Source organism: Drosophila suzukii, chromosome 3 (assembly GCF_043229965.1).
Source record: "Drosophila suzukii chromosome 3, CBGP_Dsuzu_IsoJpt1.0, whole genome shotgun sequence".
NCBI lineage: Eukaryota > Metazoa > Arthropoda > Insecta > Diptera > Drosophilidae > Drosophila > Drosophila suzukii.
The window spans coordinates 79,604,528-79,619,503 of NC_092082.1; the positions used below are offsets into that span (position 1 = coordinate 79,604,528).

General features: G+C 43.1%; 3 protein-coding genes across 5 annotated transcripts; 2 read left to right on the forward strand and 1 right to left on the reverse strand.

The window, feature by feature from the left end:
- Positions 1 to 605: 605 nt before the first annotated feature.
- Positions 606 to 3,584, forward strand: LOC108020282 (retinol dehydrogenase 14). Of its 2 annotated transcripts, XM_017088409.4 has the most exons (4): positions 619 to 763; positions 1,397 to 1,538; positions 2,485 to 2,623; positions 2,744 to 3,584. In XM_017088409.4, exons 2-4 carry the CDS (start codon positions 1,398 to 1,400, stop codon positions 3,472 to 3,474), a joined length of 1,011 nt encoding a protein of 336 aa, XP_016943898.2. In that variant the 5' UTR covers positions 619 to 763; position 1,397; the 3' UTR covers positions 3,475 to 3,584. The 2 variants fall into 2 exon arrangements, with proteins under 2 accessions (XP_036673567.1, XP_016943898.2); XM_036817672.3 differs by lacking the exon at positions 1,397 to 1,538 and having other exon boundaries at positions 606 to 763.
- Positions 3,585 to 8,055: 4,471 nt separating this feature from the next.
- gl (glass) lies at positions 8,056 to 13,485 on the forward strand. Of its 2 annotated transcripts, none has more exons than XM_065865832.2 (5): positions 8,056 to 8,336; positions 9,130 to 9,244; positions 9,498 to 9,628; positions 10,365 to 11,854; positions 12,391 to 13,485. In XM_065865832.2, exons 2-5 carry the CDS (start codon positions 9,199 to 9,201, stop codon positions 12,533 to 12,535), a joined length of 1,812 nt encoding a protein of 603 aa, XP_065721904.2. In that variant the 5' UTR covers positions 8,056 to 8,336; positions 9,130 to 9,198; the 3' UTR covers positions 12,536 to 13,485. The 2 variants fall into 2 exon arrangements, with proteins under 2 accessions (XP_065721904.2, XP_036673560.3); XM_036817665.3 differs by having other exon boundaries at positions 8,057 to 8,336; positions 10,362 to 11,854.
- Positions 13,486 to 13,572: 87 nt separating this feature from the next.
- Positions 13,573 to 14,876, reverse strand: Nup43 (Nucleoporin 43kD). The gene is made up of 2 exons (XM_017084572.4): positions 14,483 to 14,876; positions 13,573 to 14,414 (listed from the first exon to the last, which is right to left on the reverse strand). Exons 1-2 carry the CDS (start codon positions 14,766 to 14,768, stop codon positions 13,615 to 13,617), a joined length of 1,086 nt encoding a protein of 361 aa, XP_016940061.3. The 5' UTR covers positions 14,769 to 14,876; the 3' UTR covers positions 13,573 to 13,614.
- Between the last annotated feature and the right edge of the window lie 100 nt (positions 14,877 to 14,976).

Here is a 14,976-nt window from a genome sequence, read left to right on the forward strand (position 1 = left end):
CCAATCGGGATTTTAAATATGAATAAAGGTTTATATATCAGTAGTTGAGAAATCTCAAGGGCTATAAAGTTTAAAATTTAAAAACAATTTGTCATTTCCATATTTAGCTATAACTTTAAATCTATCGTATTTAGACAATTTAAGCAAAGGCAGCTTGGAATGCATATTTTAATCATCCGCCTAATTACCCTAATCGTTTCCACTTTTACGAGATTTTTTAAAGTTTTTGATGCAGTAATAATGTTTTGGTTATTATAAAAATGAATTACTGGCCATTATTTTCTTCTTCATAATTCGAAGCTCATTTCTTGAGCCGCATAACAACTGAGAAGCCTTGTGAAGCTCCCGATAGGTGGCTTTTCTAGACCCGCTTTCTTGAAAACCCACTCCCCCAGATCTTTCTCTTATTGTTGATAACTAGTTTTTCTCCCACTTTGCTTCGCTCTTTCTTTCGGATTGCCCTGTGAGTGAAGACGGGCCCAAAGAGGAGCCAAGAAAGCGGCTAACCTGTTACCATGGCTATAACTGAAATAACAAAATCACCGCGACTATGGCAATACCAAACCTGTGGAGACGATCGCGCATTCTCCGCAGCCTCGGCTTTATAATCGGAACTCGGATTTCAGTCTCCGAGCAGTCGTTCAAGGCGAAGGTTGTGGCACAAGCTTTTGGATCTTCCGATACCGATTCGCACCGCAGATAGTCCAAAGTGCAGGTCAGCAGCAGTTGCTATAAATTATAGATCAGCCAAGAGCCAAAACAGGTGAGTGTGCACTAAAAACTAGTCTGTGGCAAAAATCGGCGAAAAGAAGTCGAAAACGGGTCAGTTCTAGACCTCTTTTATATAGATCTTTTGAGACTGCATTTTGGGGCGGGGGTTCTTAAGCGGTGCATGCAAGCGTAACCAGAGCCAGTCTTCAGAGTCTTGCGGAAAGCACTCGGAAATCTTTGTGACGTGGACAGCAAAACAAAAGAAAAAAAAAACAGAAAAGAAAAGAAAAAACCAGAAACTCAAAACTACATGAAACTCCAGACTTTCTTTCTTTTCCAACCTTCTTTCTTTTCGGCTGCCAATGAACTTTGTATATATTTTTTTCGGCGTTTCATCATAATAAGCCATAATTACGCACATGTGTGAAAGTGAAAGTGTAAGTTTTCACAACAGTGCCCAAAATCGATTTCTTGACAGTCGCTGATAAACGATTTGAGTTATGAAAACCTCCGCCGACTGACCGATAAACCAAAAACTGAAACCCCAAAACCCTAAACCAAACTCGTTTCGCTATACCCTAAGTCAATCGTCTGGCCTTCGCTGCCTCAGACATTATATAATCTGATTTGCATGTTGACACGGATATATACAATATGTAGTATACACACCTCGGAATATTTGTAGGATGGGTTTCATCTTCAATTTTCTGCCAACCGAGCACTATGTGCGCGACATCTTCCTCATGACATTATTGGCCGCCATAGTGGCCACTCTGATGAGCATTCGGTTCTATCTGCGAATCACGGCGGGACGATGTTTCACCGAGGTAACGAATGAACCTCCCTCAATTGCCAAAATCCAAACCCAGTAACCACGTTACCCAAAAAAAACAAGTCCAGCTATTTCCCGCTCCCAGAAATCGCTACACGACTCGAATAATTCTCCCCTTTAAGTCGGTTTTAGCAACTTCCGCAGCGAATTCTTCTCAGATCGTATAGATAGAGGCGTCTTATACATACAAATTATATTGCTTCGAGAGAGACTGGAACTCATTCATGGTTGGGGTTTTTTATTACCACAAGTTGGTCACTAAGCCAAGTTCACAAAGTACACATTGTTAAAGTTTGGTACAACTTTAATAACTGAATATACACTTACAAGTACTAGTAGTACATAAAAATATTGATATAAGGAAAGGGTAAACCTAATAGATAAACATGATTAACTCTATTACAAATATGTCAAGCTTAGGAAAATTTCATAGTATCTGGAAAACCCCCAACAAATTAAAAATTTCTATAGACTGCCTACATTCCAATTATGAAAATCTAATTACTGAGATCACTGCTTGTAAAACGTTGCTCGATCTTGTTAGTACATTGGTCAGTTATGACGCGTCGACTTAATTACAGATTTAATTAGATACCTTCTGAGAGATGCGGTACGTCACATCTGTGATATACGGTTACCTGCTAAAAGTACATTGTCTAGATCCCACAAAACATCTAAGCTTTAGTATCTCGGTTACGATCTGGGAGATGGCTTACCTGTGATTCACAGAAAGCTCTCAGCTCGGACGGCAATTAAGAGCCCCGTTAATGGGTATGGAAACTATGATACCTTCCGTTCCAGACGAACTGCGATTACTGTGACTGTGACCAAGCGCCTACTAATTACTATTGTAAACATATTTCCGAACCGCCCAAGCAACGCCCTTGTCATTTAAAATCTCAGCCTCCAATCATCTTATTAACCTCTGACATTGATTACAGACAAAGATGGAGGGCAAGACCGTTATTATCACCGGCGCTAACAGCGGAATCGGCAAGGAGACGGCCAAGGATCTGGCAGGACGCGGTGCCCGCATTATAATGGCCTGCAGGAACCTGGAGACTGCCAATGCTGTTAAGGGTAAGGGGAATCAGAATATCTATTCATGAATAAAATCATAGTGCCATATAATTATATTCAATATTGTTTGACATCTATTAAAGTGAATATCCAGCTAATAGCTTATAACCCAATTAACAGATGAGATCGTCAAGGAGACGAACAACAGCAAGGTCCTGGTTAAGAAACTGGATCTGGGTTCCCAGAAGTCGGTCCGCGAGTTCGCCGCTGACATTGTGAAGACGGAGCCCAAGATCGATGTGTTGATCCACAATGCCGGCATGGCCTTGGCCTTCCGTGGACAGACGAGTGAGGATGGCGTGGAACTGACCATGGCCACCAATCACTATGGACCCTTCCTGCTGACGCACTTGCTCATCGATGTGCTGAAGAAGAGCGCTCCGGCTCGCATTGTTATTGTGGCCTCGGAGTTGTACCGCCTGTCTTCGGTTAACTTGGCCAAGCTGAACCCCATCGGCACCTTCCCGGCTGCCTACTTGTACTATGTGTCCAAGTTCGCCAACATCTACTTCGCCCGGGAGCTGGCCAAGAGGCTGGAGGGCACCAGGGTGACCGTGAACTTCCTGCATCCCGGCATGATCGACTCGGGCATCTGGCGCAATATCCCCTTCCCGCTCAACCTGCCAATGATGGCCATCACCAAGGGTTTCTTCAAGACCACCAAGGCCGGAGCCCAGACCACCATCTATTTGGCCACATCCGATGAGGTGGCCAACGTCTCTGGAAAGTACTTTATGGATTGCAAGGAGGCCACCCTCAATGCCGCTGCCCTCGACGAGGAGAAGGGTCTCAAGATCTGGGAGGAGTCCCTGAAAATCGTCAAGCTTACGCCCCAGGAACCCAAGATCTAAGGGATTATACATATATGCGTAATTAACTGATTTGCTTTTCTTGTTATTAAGGGGGAGTTTACTCTAGCTTAAGTTTTTCATCTCAATAAATAAAACTTTATGAAGTCTAAGGCTGCATTTTTTATTGACCTGGAAATAATTTTAAAATTTGGTTTTTACTCATTCAATCTTAAATTCTCAAAATTGAAATTATGTGTTTTTTATTTGCAAAACTTCTTTCGTTTCGAGAATCAAAATTTAGACTTAGTACTTCCTTCAGTATTTTCTAAAAAAAATGCAAGAGCATTTTCTTCTTGGTTTCAAGAAGGTTTTTTTTCGGACTAGTTAGAAGTCGAATTCTTAAATCTAGAACATTTATCTTGGCTTTTTTTCTTTTTCAGTCTTCATCTGTAATGAATTAATACTGAATTAATTTTAAAAGTCATCAGATATTCATCCTGGCCACAACGTTTCGATTTCGGTTCATGAGAATTGCCGAGAACGACAAATCACAGCGCCAATCGGGTAAAGTAACCCGATACGATGCACAAGGGGAAGGCAGAGAAAGCGGGGAAAAGCCAAAAAATTCTCACACAAAATTTCGCCAGTCTCTCTCTCCTCTCACCTGTTGAGAAGGACGAGAACTGGGAGAACTCTCAGGGGATTCCCCCACCGACATGTATAATTATAATCTGATAAAATTGCAGTCGCATCCTTTGCTGGTTGTCACCACTTTTGTATCTGCAGCGAAAGAGGGTTGCGGTTGTTCGCTTTTGGGCAGATTATTATCAGCTCTCGACTGGCAGGCACGTGACCTGCTCAATGATGATAGTGCCGATCGGTGGCTAATAATATGTTAAATGGCGTAATTGAAATTTAATATTTATCCAACGGATTACAGGATAATCATTTGCGGTTCGCCAAAATGGTATTAAAGATAACGGAGCGTGCGGCACCGCAGATAATTGAGGGACAAAACGCCCCTTTCGACGCCCCTGCAACGCTACTGTGAGAAACTTATACATACATCATCTACAAGATCTTCTCACAGCATTTGTTTGCGGAAGTGATTCCCTAATAAAAAACATACATCTAGTGAGTTTTTATTGCTGCATTGGTTTGTTTCTGTTTCTGTCCTTCGGGATGGTAACTCCATTGATAAGGCAGTTCCAGTAACGAACCCTTCTGGTTGTGCTCCCTCTTTTTGTTTTCCCGAAAGTATCGCCTTACAAATTCAATTTGGCGCGCTTCACTCAAGTGTACTCACATCCAAAAGGACGAAAAGACATTGTTGTGGCCAAGTTCAGCTGTAATTCAAGTAGTTGTCTCCTTTTCTTGAGGGGGTGTCCTGCAACCGTACTTATATTTACTGCTCGAGGGTTTGTAATAAGTCGCGGGCATTTAATAAGCTGGCTTAGGTTTTTAATAAGAAGTGGGTTATGCGACAGTCCCGATCCCGGCTCGTCCAGCTGTCAGGACAGCGGTTCGTCCTTCTCCATCCTGTCCAGCAAATGTCAACTGCCAACGGCTGCGCCTGTCACGCGGTCATCGATACTCTCCTCTCCAGCGGGGGCGTGGGCTGTCTGCCCAATTGCACTAGCAGATGTCTTGAAAACTCCATTTCCAGAACTTTACAATTCCTATAAGGAGTCAAGGCATATCATAGAAACCTTATATTTGATAGCAGTTGTCGATCCAAAGAGGGGAAATTTTCTAAATGTACTTTCTTACTTTACAAACTATACTGGAACCGCCTCTTAAAACTAAAAAGAATGCTTGTATATCATTTTTTTATTACCCACCTTGCTTTCGGCTAAACCATTTTAATAGAATTTATGATGAATTTAAATCCAGATGGATTCCAAGAGAATAGCCTAGTATTTTATATTTTGGTGAAGTCAACGCCTATAGGTAAAGATATTTTTAATATTATAAAAAATCATCAAAATGATGCCAAATCCTTAATTTTATAGCTATCATCGACTGACTTTCCCCCTTTGACCCAAGTTGGTTTAGCTCATTTTAGCCGGCATGGCATCTAATATGACCGAATGGCATTAACATGTTGAATGACTTGAGTGGCAGCATAAAAAGCAAAGCGCAGCCAAAACCAGGAGAAGCCCCACGAATGCCGCCCGAAAAGTATTTCATTGATTTTTGAAGCCTCGCCAATACACAACGGCAATATACAGAAGGCAAAAGAAATGAAACGAACCGAACCGAAATGAACAGAAACGTACTCGCAGAATGAAATTGAGTGAAATTTGCGTTGCTGGTGGCAACATGGGAATTGTTGGAAGGGATGGGCAATCATCAGGATGATGTCCTGCCATTGTTTGTCAATTTAAATACGCAAAACAAACAGAAGCTACCGATGAGCCGCGGGGCAAACAATTCAACGTGCGGCGATAAGGTGGTTAGGTGGTTGATGGGCTGGTGTGATAACAGGTCCTTTTTTTGGGAGGGTGCTTGAAGTTATTTATCCTGCGGCTTAATTTGTAGCAAATTCACAGATTCATTAGCTTTTGTGGTCACCCAACGGGGGAAGCTGTTGTTGCTAGCCGGACAGTTTGATCAGCTGACACCTGAACACACCTGAGGAATCACTCTAATTGTTATTGATACCCATACTTGGCTACCAGCTACCTCTAAGGAGCGGATCCTAATCCGTTCTGACAATCGGCAGCACAGACAGGCTCATGTCCTTAGCCAAGTTGTTGACATGAAACCGACACCGAAACCGAAACATCATAAAAAAATAAAAATGAAACTGGTTCGGATCTGATCAGACTGTGGATCTGATTTTAACACACACGACGCTCGATGGGTTTGACCTGAAATTCCCATCGATAAGGTAAGACGATATGGGGAGTATAGCTCGATATGTGTGCGATCACTGCAAGCCCTTGCACTCAACTGATTTTGCCAATTGGCGAATTCAATTTCGGGCGTGTGAACCTTTATGGATTGGCTGGGGTTTGCTGTGAATTGGGCTCTATATCGCTTGTATCTTCTAAGCTACAAATATCTGGGATAGACAAATATGTTTCATAATTTTTCTCTCTGGCTTGTGATTTATTCCCTGCTGCTTTTTCTGCTGCAACCACAAATCGAACTATCAAATAACATTCAAAGTATTCACAATTGTCGGCCCAGCGACAACAGCTTCGATCGATAGACAGTCGTCATTGGCCAAGCTACAACTGAGAATTAGCACCGGAGGCACAAAGATACAGGCAACAGAAGCAGATACACAGGGCCAGATATAAAGATACAAGTTACAGAAGCAGTCAGGGAGTTGCCGACCTGGCCGATGGACTGCCTCACTTAACCACAAAACAATGGAGCGAAGGAAGCAGAGTGCCGATCAATGGTTGGCAAGTCCATACCAACTACCCCTACCCTGCCTCTTATCCGCCCTCCGATAACCCTTGCACTGAGAGAAAATTAACTAGATATATTTGTAAAGGTAGCCTTAGTTTTGTAAACTATAAAATAAAAGTAACCTATAAAAAACAAGGTCAACAAATTTTTTTACATATACTAATACGAATATCATGTTACTTGCCAATTTTAAATATAATCATTTAAATATATATTACTTTATTGGATCATAAGATTGATTACTATCATTATCAATTCGAAATAAGTGTAAGAATTTTTCTTGTTGAATTGCTTAAAATTTGAAATGTATGTTACTGAATAGAAATGTTCGCCTTGAAGTTATATAAAGTCATGGCCTACTTTTTGGCGATAAAAAAAGCATTAGGGGTCCTTTATTCTGTAAAAATAACATTATCATTTGTCGCTGTTGCAGAATTTGTATATTTTCTTGGATCTTGCAAGACACCTTTTAGAAGGATCTGATTATTTTAATCAATTTGTTCTAAAGTATATGGTTTTTTAAGGTAAGACTAACTAATCCCACTTTATTTTGGATCATTCTAAGGTATATATTATTATTTATGCACATTTTTTGTAGGTGTATCCTTTTTTCTCTGTCTCGTTGGTATCTGGTGTCGAGCTGTAAAGATATTGGGTGACAAATAAAAACTACTGAAAACTGCTGCCGCTGTTGCTGGTTTGCCGATGTCGCTGGCCACGTATGAATGGGCCTGAAACTCGGACTGGGCGGGATCGGCGAGGAGGAGGGTGTATGGATTTGGATGTGGATGTGGATGGAACCAGCAGAGGGGTAGTAGCCGCAAAAGCCGGTAGACGGAGCGCATTGGTTGGCCGACAACGATGACGGCAACGTTGTTGTGGTGGTGGATGGATGGATCTGGAGTGGGTATGCCATGGGATATAGTATGGTATGGTATGGTGTCGCATAGTGTGGATGGGATATTATGGTGCCGAGAGGGGGTGCTTTGGGCAAGGGTCTCGAGCGTGTAGTGCTGGGTACTTGTGTCATTATATCCGACTCTAAGTGTGAGTGCGAGCGAGATTGTTGTTGCCACATTGCTGCCGTTGTCTTTTGCGCCCTTTTGTCGCTTGTTTATAATTAAGTGAGTATTTTTTTTTTGCGCCCTGCTTCTTCCTCTGTGGTTGTCGCTTTGCTGCCGCTCTGCCGATATGTCAGTCGATATTGGGCCGAGGTGCCTCGAACTGAAACTGACAATTAGTCGCCGTCTTATGCTCCTCGCCAAAAGTCGCTTCTTGCCCCGCACTCAAATCAAAAACTCAAAACTTGCACAACGGCTCAACATCTAACTACATCAATTTCTAATCGGAAAACAACGATCGTGTGATACTACTACCGCGTCAAAAACCATTAATATTAAATCTTCAAAAGAAGGAGAACAACATTTTGATCAAGGAGTTCCTGTTTCCAGTTCTATTGGTGTTCTTCATATTATGCAATTTGTGAATAAATTTAGAAGGTGCGAAAATGGAATATATTAATAGTGTACAATTAATAGTGTACAATTAATAGTGTACAATAAACCAAACAAACTATAAAATCCCGAAAACTACATTTAAAAACGAGCGAATCACAGAAAATATAATTGTTTAAAAGGATTCTAAAATATTGAAAAAGATTAAGCTAATCTAAGAACCGGGGTCGATCAGAAAGCACCGTTTTAATACTTGGAATAGTTTAAACGTTTAAAGTCTTGTTCCTTAAAAAATAAAGAATTTTAGAAAGAAAGAAATTAAAGATCCTCTCTTGATATGATACATTTATTTATGTATAACTCAAATTTATAAAAAGTATCTAGAATTTCGATTTTAAATCTAATTACATTTTCAATTTTTCCATTTTATTAATAGTAATGCTGTTCAGATCTTATAAGTATCCTAGGTTTAAGCTAAATTGGTTTACTGATATTTAATAAAAGTTAAAAACGGCAATCAGTTTAAATTTCGTTATAAAAATATTTCGTTATATTTTTTTTTCGATTCCAAATTTTAAATTGTTTTAATTTGATTTCAAAACTCTTGAATTCAATTACACACTTTAAAGTACAATTTTACTATTCATGGCTTCATCAGTCTTTATTGAATGTGTTGAATCTTGGAGTGGAAAAACTTCAAAACGATAAGTGAATCTGTTAACTTGCGAACAATATTTTATTTTCGGAGTGTAAATGATAAACCCTACTTCGAAACTAACTGAACCTTACCGAGTTGTGTACAAGTATTTACCAATAATGACCTATCCCCGCCTTGCAGTTGGAAATTAACGCATCAAGATGAAGCGTAGAAAGAGCAGAAACAAAGCCACAGAACTGGAGTCATGTCATGGGATTGTTATATAAGGGTTCCAAACTCCTGAACATAATTCTGGGTGAGTAAACTTGGCACACAGCAGCACTTTTGCCCAGATACGCAGAAACACAGATACAAAATCGCGAGTCGAGAGAGCAAAGCAAATGGCGGTCTCTCGATTCTTGTGTGCGTGTGTGTTTGTATGCCGAGGGGCGGAGCTAACGGCACAGTGGTTGTCACGGAACTAAAACGTATCCATAAGATACAAGCTGTTTCCGAGCATCTCCGTCGTACTTCCAGTGGATTTAAACCGTGTTTTTTTGGCTGCGCAGATTCCCTGGAAGATCAAGAGGGTGGAGCTATGTACATATCGTGCGATGTCTCAAACGGCGGTCCTGTGGAACCAGAGACGGGCTATGTGCCCAACAATCCTCTGTTCGGCTTGGCGCTGGACAGCCCGCAGGTGAGTCCTGGAATCCTGAATCAATTGGGCTTCAATCTCTCCGTAAAACTCTTCGCGTTCGGTCGTGCTTGTACTTCATTAGGGAAAATCATCACTCAAATCGCTAGTTTTTCCCTTAAAATTAACTTAAAACTCTGATAAATTAACTTGGTGTTAGAATTATTACAATTCGTTTGTTTAACCAGGAGGTTAAAACTAATATCATTTTCTGAATTTGGTTAGAAGGAGATAAAAAAAATTGCACAACTTGAACTTTTAAATTTGTTAAATTTTAAAACCGAAAAATAAAAAATAAGAAACATTATACTAACTTAAACATTTTTTTCCGTAAGTTTTAATTTTGGTATGTTAAAGAAATTTTTCAAAGATCTACTTTAATTCTCTTAAAAGTAAATTATAATTTCACCCTTACATAAAATCAAATAAGAAAACCAGATATTAAATTGTTAAGAATGCTATATTCTTGTCAGCATGTTTAATTATATGTGGGTTTTAAACTTAGAAATCGTAGGGAAGTTTGGTGCTTAAAGTTCACTTTTAGTTATTGATGAATTTATAATTTAAGGACCTAAAACCTAGAATGGGTTTTAAACCCACCTATAAACCTATTTCTAGTTTAAAACCTACTTATAATTTAACATGTGGATTAGAAAACAAATTTAAAGATTGTGACTCTTGATTCCTAACCGGTTTGCCTTGGTCTCCATCTCGATTTCCGTTTTCGCCTGTGCAGCAGGAGTGCGCCGCTTCCTGCGTCGGCTGTTTATCCTGCCAGGGCAGCACCGCCCTGCCCATCTCCTCGCTCACCAGCAGCGACTTCGACTGCGGCGGCTGCTTCGATCCCACGATCGGAGTGGGCGTGGGCATCGGTGGCGGCCACATCCAGATCAGCACCACACCGCCGGCGAGCAGCGGCAACGGGAGCAGCAACAACGGTGCTGGAGGAGGCTCCTCCGGGAATCACGGCTACTGGAGCACCGACGAGATGGCCTCCACATTCCCCGGCCTGCCGCCGCTGGACATTGATCCGCTGCCCAGCCTCTTCCCCTTCTCGCCCTGCGGCGCCTCCTATAACTTTGCCGCCGGCAATCCGCACCAGGCTTCGCTCTCCTACACGGTCCATCCCCACCAGATGCTCATCTCGCCCAATTCCCACAACCATGGCCAGATGCACTCGCAGCACCAACAGCACCAGCAGCAGTCCCAAAACCAGGCATCGCACGTCGGCAACTCGGTCCTCCAGAGCAGTGGTGGCAACAACATGGGCAGCAATGGAGGAGCCTCCAGTGGAGCGGGTAATCAAGCTGCCTGCTACTATGAAACGGGAGCGGGAACCGCCCCACCTCCTCCACCGCCGGCGGCTGCCATGTATCCCAGCATGAGTGTGAATGTCAGTATGAACATGACCATGCATCATGGCTATGGGGCCGGGGATGCCAGTGGAGTGCCGATGCAGTGCTCCCAGATGAACTGGACGCCACCGAGCAACTCTTCCTCAGCGGCAGCAGCAGCGGCGGCGGTGAATGTTCTCTATCCACCGCTCCTGAGTCCCGGTCACTATCCTGCCTCGGCCACGTACTCCTTTACGGCGGACTTCCGAGCGCCGGCTCCCACGGGCTTGGGTTCCTTGCCACCACTGACGGTGGGTGAAAAGGAGTCCCCATCGCCGCCGGCCAACTCCGCCTTGGGTGGCTACTATCCCACGGGTGTGAGCAATCAGGGATATACGCCGCCACACAAGAGTCCCAGTAGCTACCACCAGGCAGCGGCCCTGGGCCTGAGTCTCTCCGCCTTCGAGGACGAGGAGGACAGCAACGAGGATTTGGACGGAGACGAGGGCAGCAGTGGCGGCGAGATGAAACCCAATCTGTGTCGGCTGTGCGGCAAGACATACGCCCGACCCAGCACGCTCAAGACCCATCTGAGGACCCACTCCGGCGAAAGACCCTATCGATGCCCCGACTGCAACAAGAGCTTCTCCCAGGCCGCCAACCTGACGGCCCATGTACGCACACACACTGGCCAGAAGCCGTTTCGATGCCCCATCTGCGACCGGAGATTCTCGCAGAGCTCCAGCGTCACCACGCACATGCGCACCCACTCCGGCGAACGACCCTACCGCTGCTCCTCCTGCAAGAAGTCCTTCTCCGACAGCAGCACTCTCACCAAGCACCTGCGAATCCATAGCGGCGAGAAGCCCTACCAGTGCAAACTCTGCCTGCTCAGGTGAGTCTGGGATGTCCATGGTGATTAACACCTCCGCCTTCCACATTAAAAAAGGGTTTTTGGGTGAATTTTGGAAACCCAATTGAAGTAATATTCCAATTTAATGGCTTTCATTGTTTTATTAACATTTTAATAATAGGGCAAAAAATATATATAATTAAATTTCTCAAAACTGAATCTTTGAAAAAATAAAATAGACATATTTTCCTAAAACATGTTGCAAATGTTATAGGGACAGCCCGATTCAATGCTATTTTTCATACTTTTAAAACATTTTCAAAAAGAAAATTAAATATAATATTGAAATTTCTCAAAAATAAATCTATAATGAAGTGTTATATGCCCTTTTACTTGCATAAATATACTAGATATCTATATTTTCCTAAAATATTTTAAAACGTGGTTTCCTGGCGACAATTAGTTCGATTCCAATATTTTTTTTTTTGAGAATTTAACCCTTTAATGGGCGTTCCATTACCTGGAAGGTATATACGGAGACTCGAGTTAATTGGTTTCTCTTCTCCCCTTCCCCACAGATTCTCGCAGTCGGGAAATCTCAATCGGCACATGCGCGTCCACGGCAACAACAACAGCAACAATGGCAGCAATGGTGGAACCGGAGTTGGGGGCGAGTCCTCCGGCGGAAGCGGCAGTGGTGGTGGCAACAGCCTCCTCACATGACAAAAGCCACGCAGTGCAGGCGGTTTCCAGCACTACCACCCCCCGCACACACACCACATGCACCACCATCACCACCACGCCCACATGGGCAACTACGACTACGGGAACTACGGCATCGGCGATTACACTCCACCCGGAGCCACACAAAACTATTCAGGGTATTATTTCTGCGCACTCAACAAGCCGCCCAAGTTCGAAAGATTCTACTAGGGTCTTGAAATCGAGGTATACTGATAGGTAGTATCTACCAGAAACTAGCTCTGAAAAATCAAGAGACAAAACATCTGGGGATTGAAAAAGACTCCATTACTTCTTGAAACTAAAATCTTTTAGAAACATAAAATAAGAACTACATATGTGAATATATATGCGCTGCAATATAATCAAAATCATAAATTTAACTTAGCAGTCCGATGCCATACCTAAGATCATTCTCTGTAGTTAAATATTCTGGGTTCCTTATAAGTGCTGATATGAAAACCCTAGTTAAACCTGAATACTCATTCCCCAGATCCTCACCCAACTGCAGTTAAAAATGCTCAAATATAAAATTTCTATTGGATCGCGGAGAATCGAACAAATGTAGGCCTAAGAGCTGCACTGTACATACTTATACATACTGTATTTATTATATTCGCCTAGCATAATATGTATCGAGTCCAAGTTAGTTCATCCATGATATAATAAGGTAGTTGAAAACACGCATAAATCTATTCCAAATTAGCCAACGAACTAGGTTTTAAGACGGATATAAGTACGAATCATAAGACCAACCAACACAGCAGCACCCAAAACGAGAATATTAAAATTGGATTTGCCACGGCATAATACACATTCATGAATATGATTATAATAAGCTTAACTTAGATGTAGCTATAAGACAGGTGCTTTGATTTAAGCCAATTTTTGAGTATATCAAAGAAAACTATAAATAAAATATGAAATTTAAATAATACAACTATTGAAATCGCAGCTTACTTTTGCGTTGAAGCATTTACCCGTCCTTAAATACATAATTGAAACGAACATTGCAAGAATAACAATTGGAAAATTCTATATTGTATGAAAGGGACAAAACTTTAGGCAATGTTATCGACTAGGTAAACAGCTTCCGTGTCGCCTCCACAGACCAGACGACTTCCATGGACATCGAAGGAGTTGACGGCCTTGCGGATGTTGGTCAGCACGCCCTCGACATCGACCAGTGAGCGAACTCGATCGCCAGACAACCAGGGGCTATTTCCATCCTTCTTGCTTGAATCGCAGCCGAGAACTTTATTCTCCGACCACATCCACACCTCTCCGCCTTCAGCGGCGGTGAACAGCTTGCTGGGATCCTTGCGATGGAAGCCGATCTCGTTGATAGGGCTCTTGTGGGCGCTGAGATAAGAGGCGGGATAGTTTAGGTTGCGCAGATCCCACACTGTTATCGAACCCTCCTCGCTGCCGCAGAGCAGGATGTGCTGTTGCATGGGATGCGTGGAGAGCGACGAAACAAAGTTCGAGGACTTGTCATCCTGAGAGGCAACCATGAACGTCAGCTTTGGTTGTGCCTCGGTGGCCACACGTCCGTCCAGCATTCGAATGACGCCCATCCTGTTGGCCGCCACCAATTCGTGTTGGCTGATGTAGCAAATCGAAAACAGCGCCATGCTGTCTGCCTCGATGGTGCGCTTCACCTGGCGCACATTTCCCACGGAGACGATGTTCACACATCCATCTTCGCCGGCGGTGGCTATGTCCGTGCCGTACACGGAGAGGTCGGTGCAGGGAGCCGACTCCTGGCTGCGTTGGAAGCAGTGCAGCCTCTCGGATCTGGCCGTACGCTGCATCTGATCCTCCTCCACGGCTCGTTGAACATTAAACACGCTGAGGTGACCTTGTTGGTGATGGGAAAACAGTAGAAGTCATTCTATATTCACTTGGATTCCCCAAAGAGAAACTCACCATCGGCGCAGCTCACAGCCAGCGTGTCCTTGTCCACAAACTCCATGGCGGTCACATCGTCCTCCATCGCCACCTTGTCCATACAACGCGGCACATTGTCTACATTGTCCGACTCCGTGGCGGTGGCATATTGGTTCGACTGAAGCCTCCAGAGGCGCACGAAGTTCCTGTCCATGTCCCAGCTGCCGGTGACGAATCGCTCGCTCTGCTGCAGCTGCTCCGGCAGCCAGCGCACACGAGCCACCTTCTCGGATATGTAGTGGGTGGAAACGTTGGCCATGGACATGTCTTCAGTGGTATTTCAAGAGATTCCACAATATAAAAGAATATAAACAAAACAATGCGGCTTATAGGCGATTGGCCCGCGGAATTATCGATAAGATATGCCGTTTGGCTGTAATAAATACTAATACCGATTAAAAATTTTCAAGTTTACCACAAAATATCTATTTTTCATTTTGATGCAAATTTAAAATATTTAAATACCTTGCATA

Coding starts and splice junctions, on each gene's coding strand:
- gl (XM_036817665.3), top strand. CDS start 9,199: ATGGGATTGTTATATAAGGGTTCCAAACTCCTGAACATAATTCTGG. Junction 9,245..9,497: donor ACTCCTGAACATAATTCTGG/GTGAGTAAACTT, acceptor TTGGCTGCGCAG/ATTCCCTGGAAGATCAAGAG. Junction 9,629..10,361: donor TGGCGCTGGACAGCCCGCAG/GTGAGTCCTGGA, acceptor TCGCCTGTGCAG/CAGGAGTGCGCCGCTTCCTG.
- Nup43 (XM_017084572.4), bottom strand. CDS start 14,768: ATGTCCATGGCCAACGTTTCCACCCACTACATATCCGAGAAGGTGGCT. Junction 14,415..14,482: donor GGCTGTGAGCTGCGCCGATG/GTGAGTTTCTCT, acceptor ATCACCAACAAG/GTCACCTCAGCGTGTTTAAT.
- LOC108020282 (XM_017088409.4), top strand. CDS start 1,398: ATGGGTTTCATCTTCAATTTTCTGCCAACCGAGCACTATGTGCGCGAC. Junction 1,539..2,484: donor CGGGACGATGTTTCACCGAG/GTAACGAATGAA, acceptor CATTGATTACAG/ACAAAGATGGAGGGCAAGAC. Junction 2,624..2,743: donor GACTGCCAATGCTGTTAAGG/GTAAGGGGAATC, acceptor CCCAATTAACAG/ATGAGATCGTCAAGGAGACG.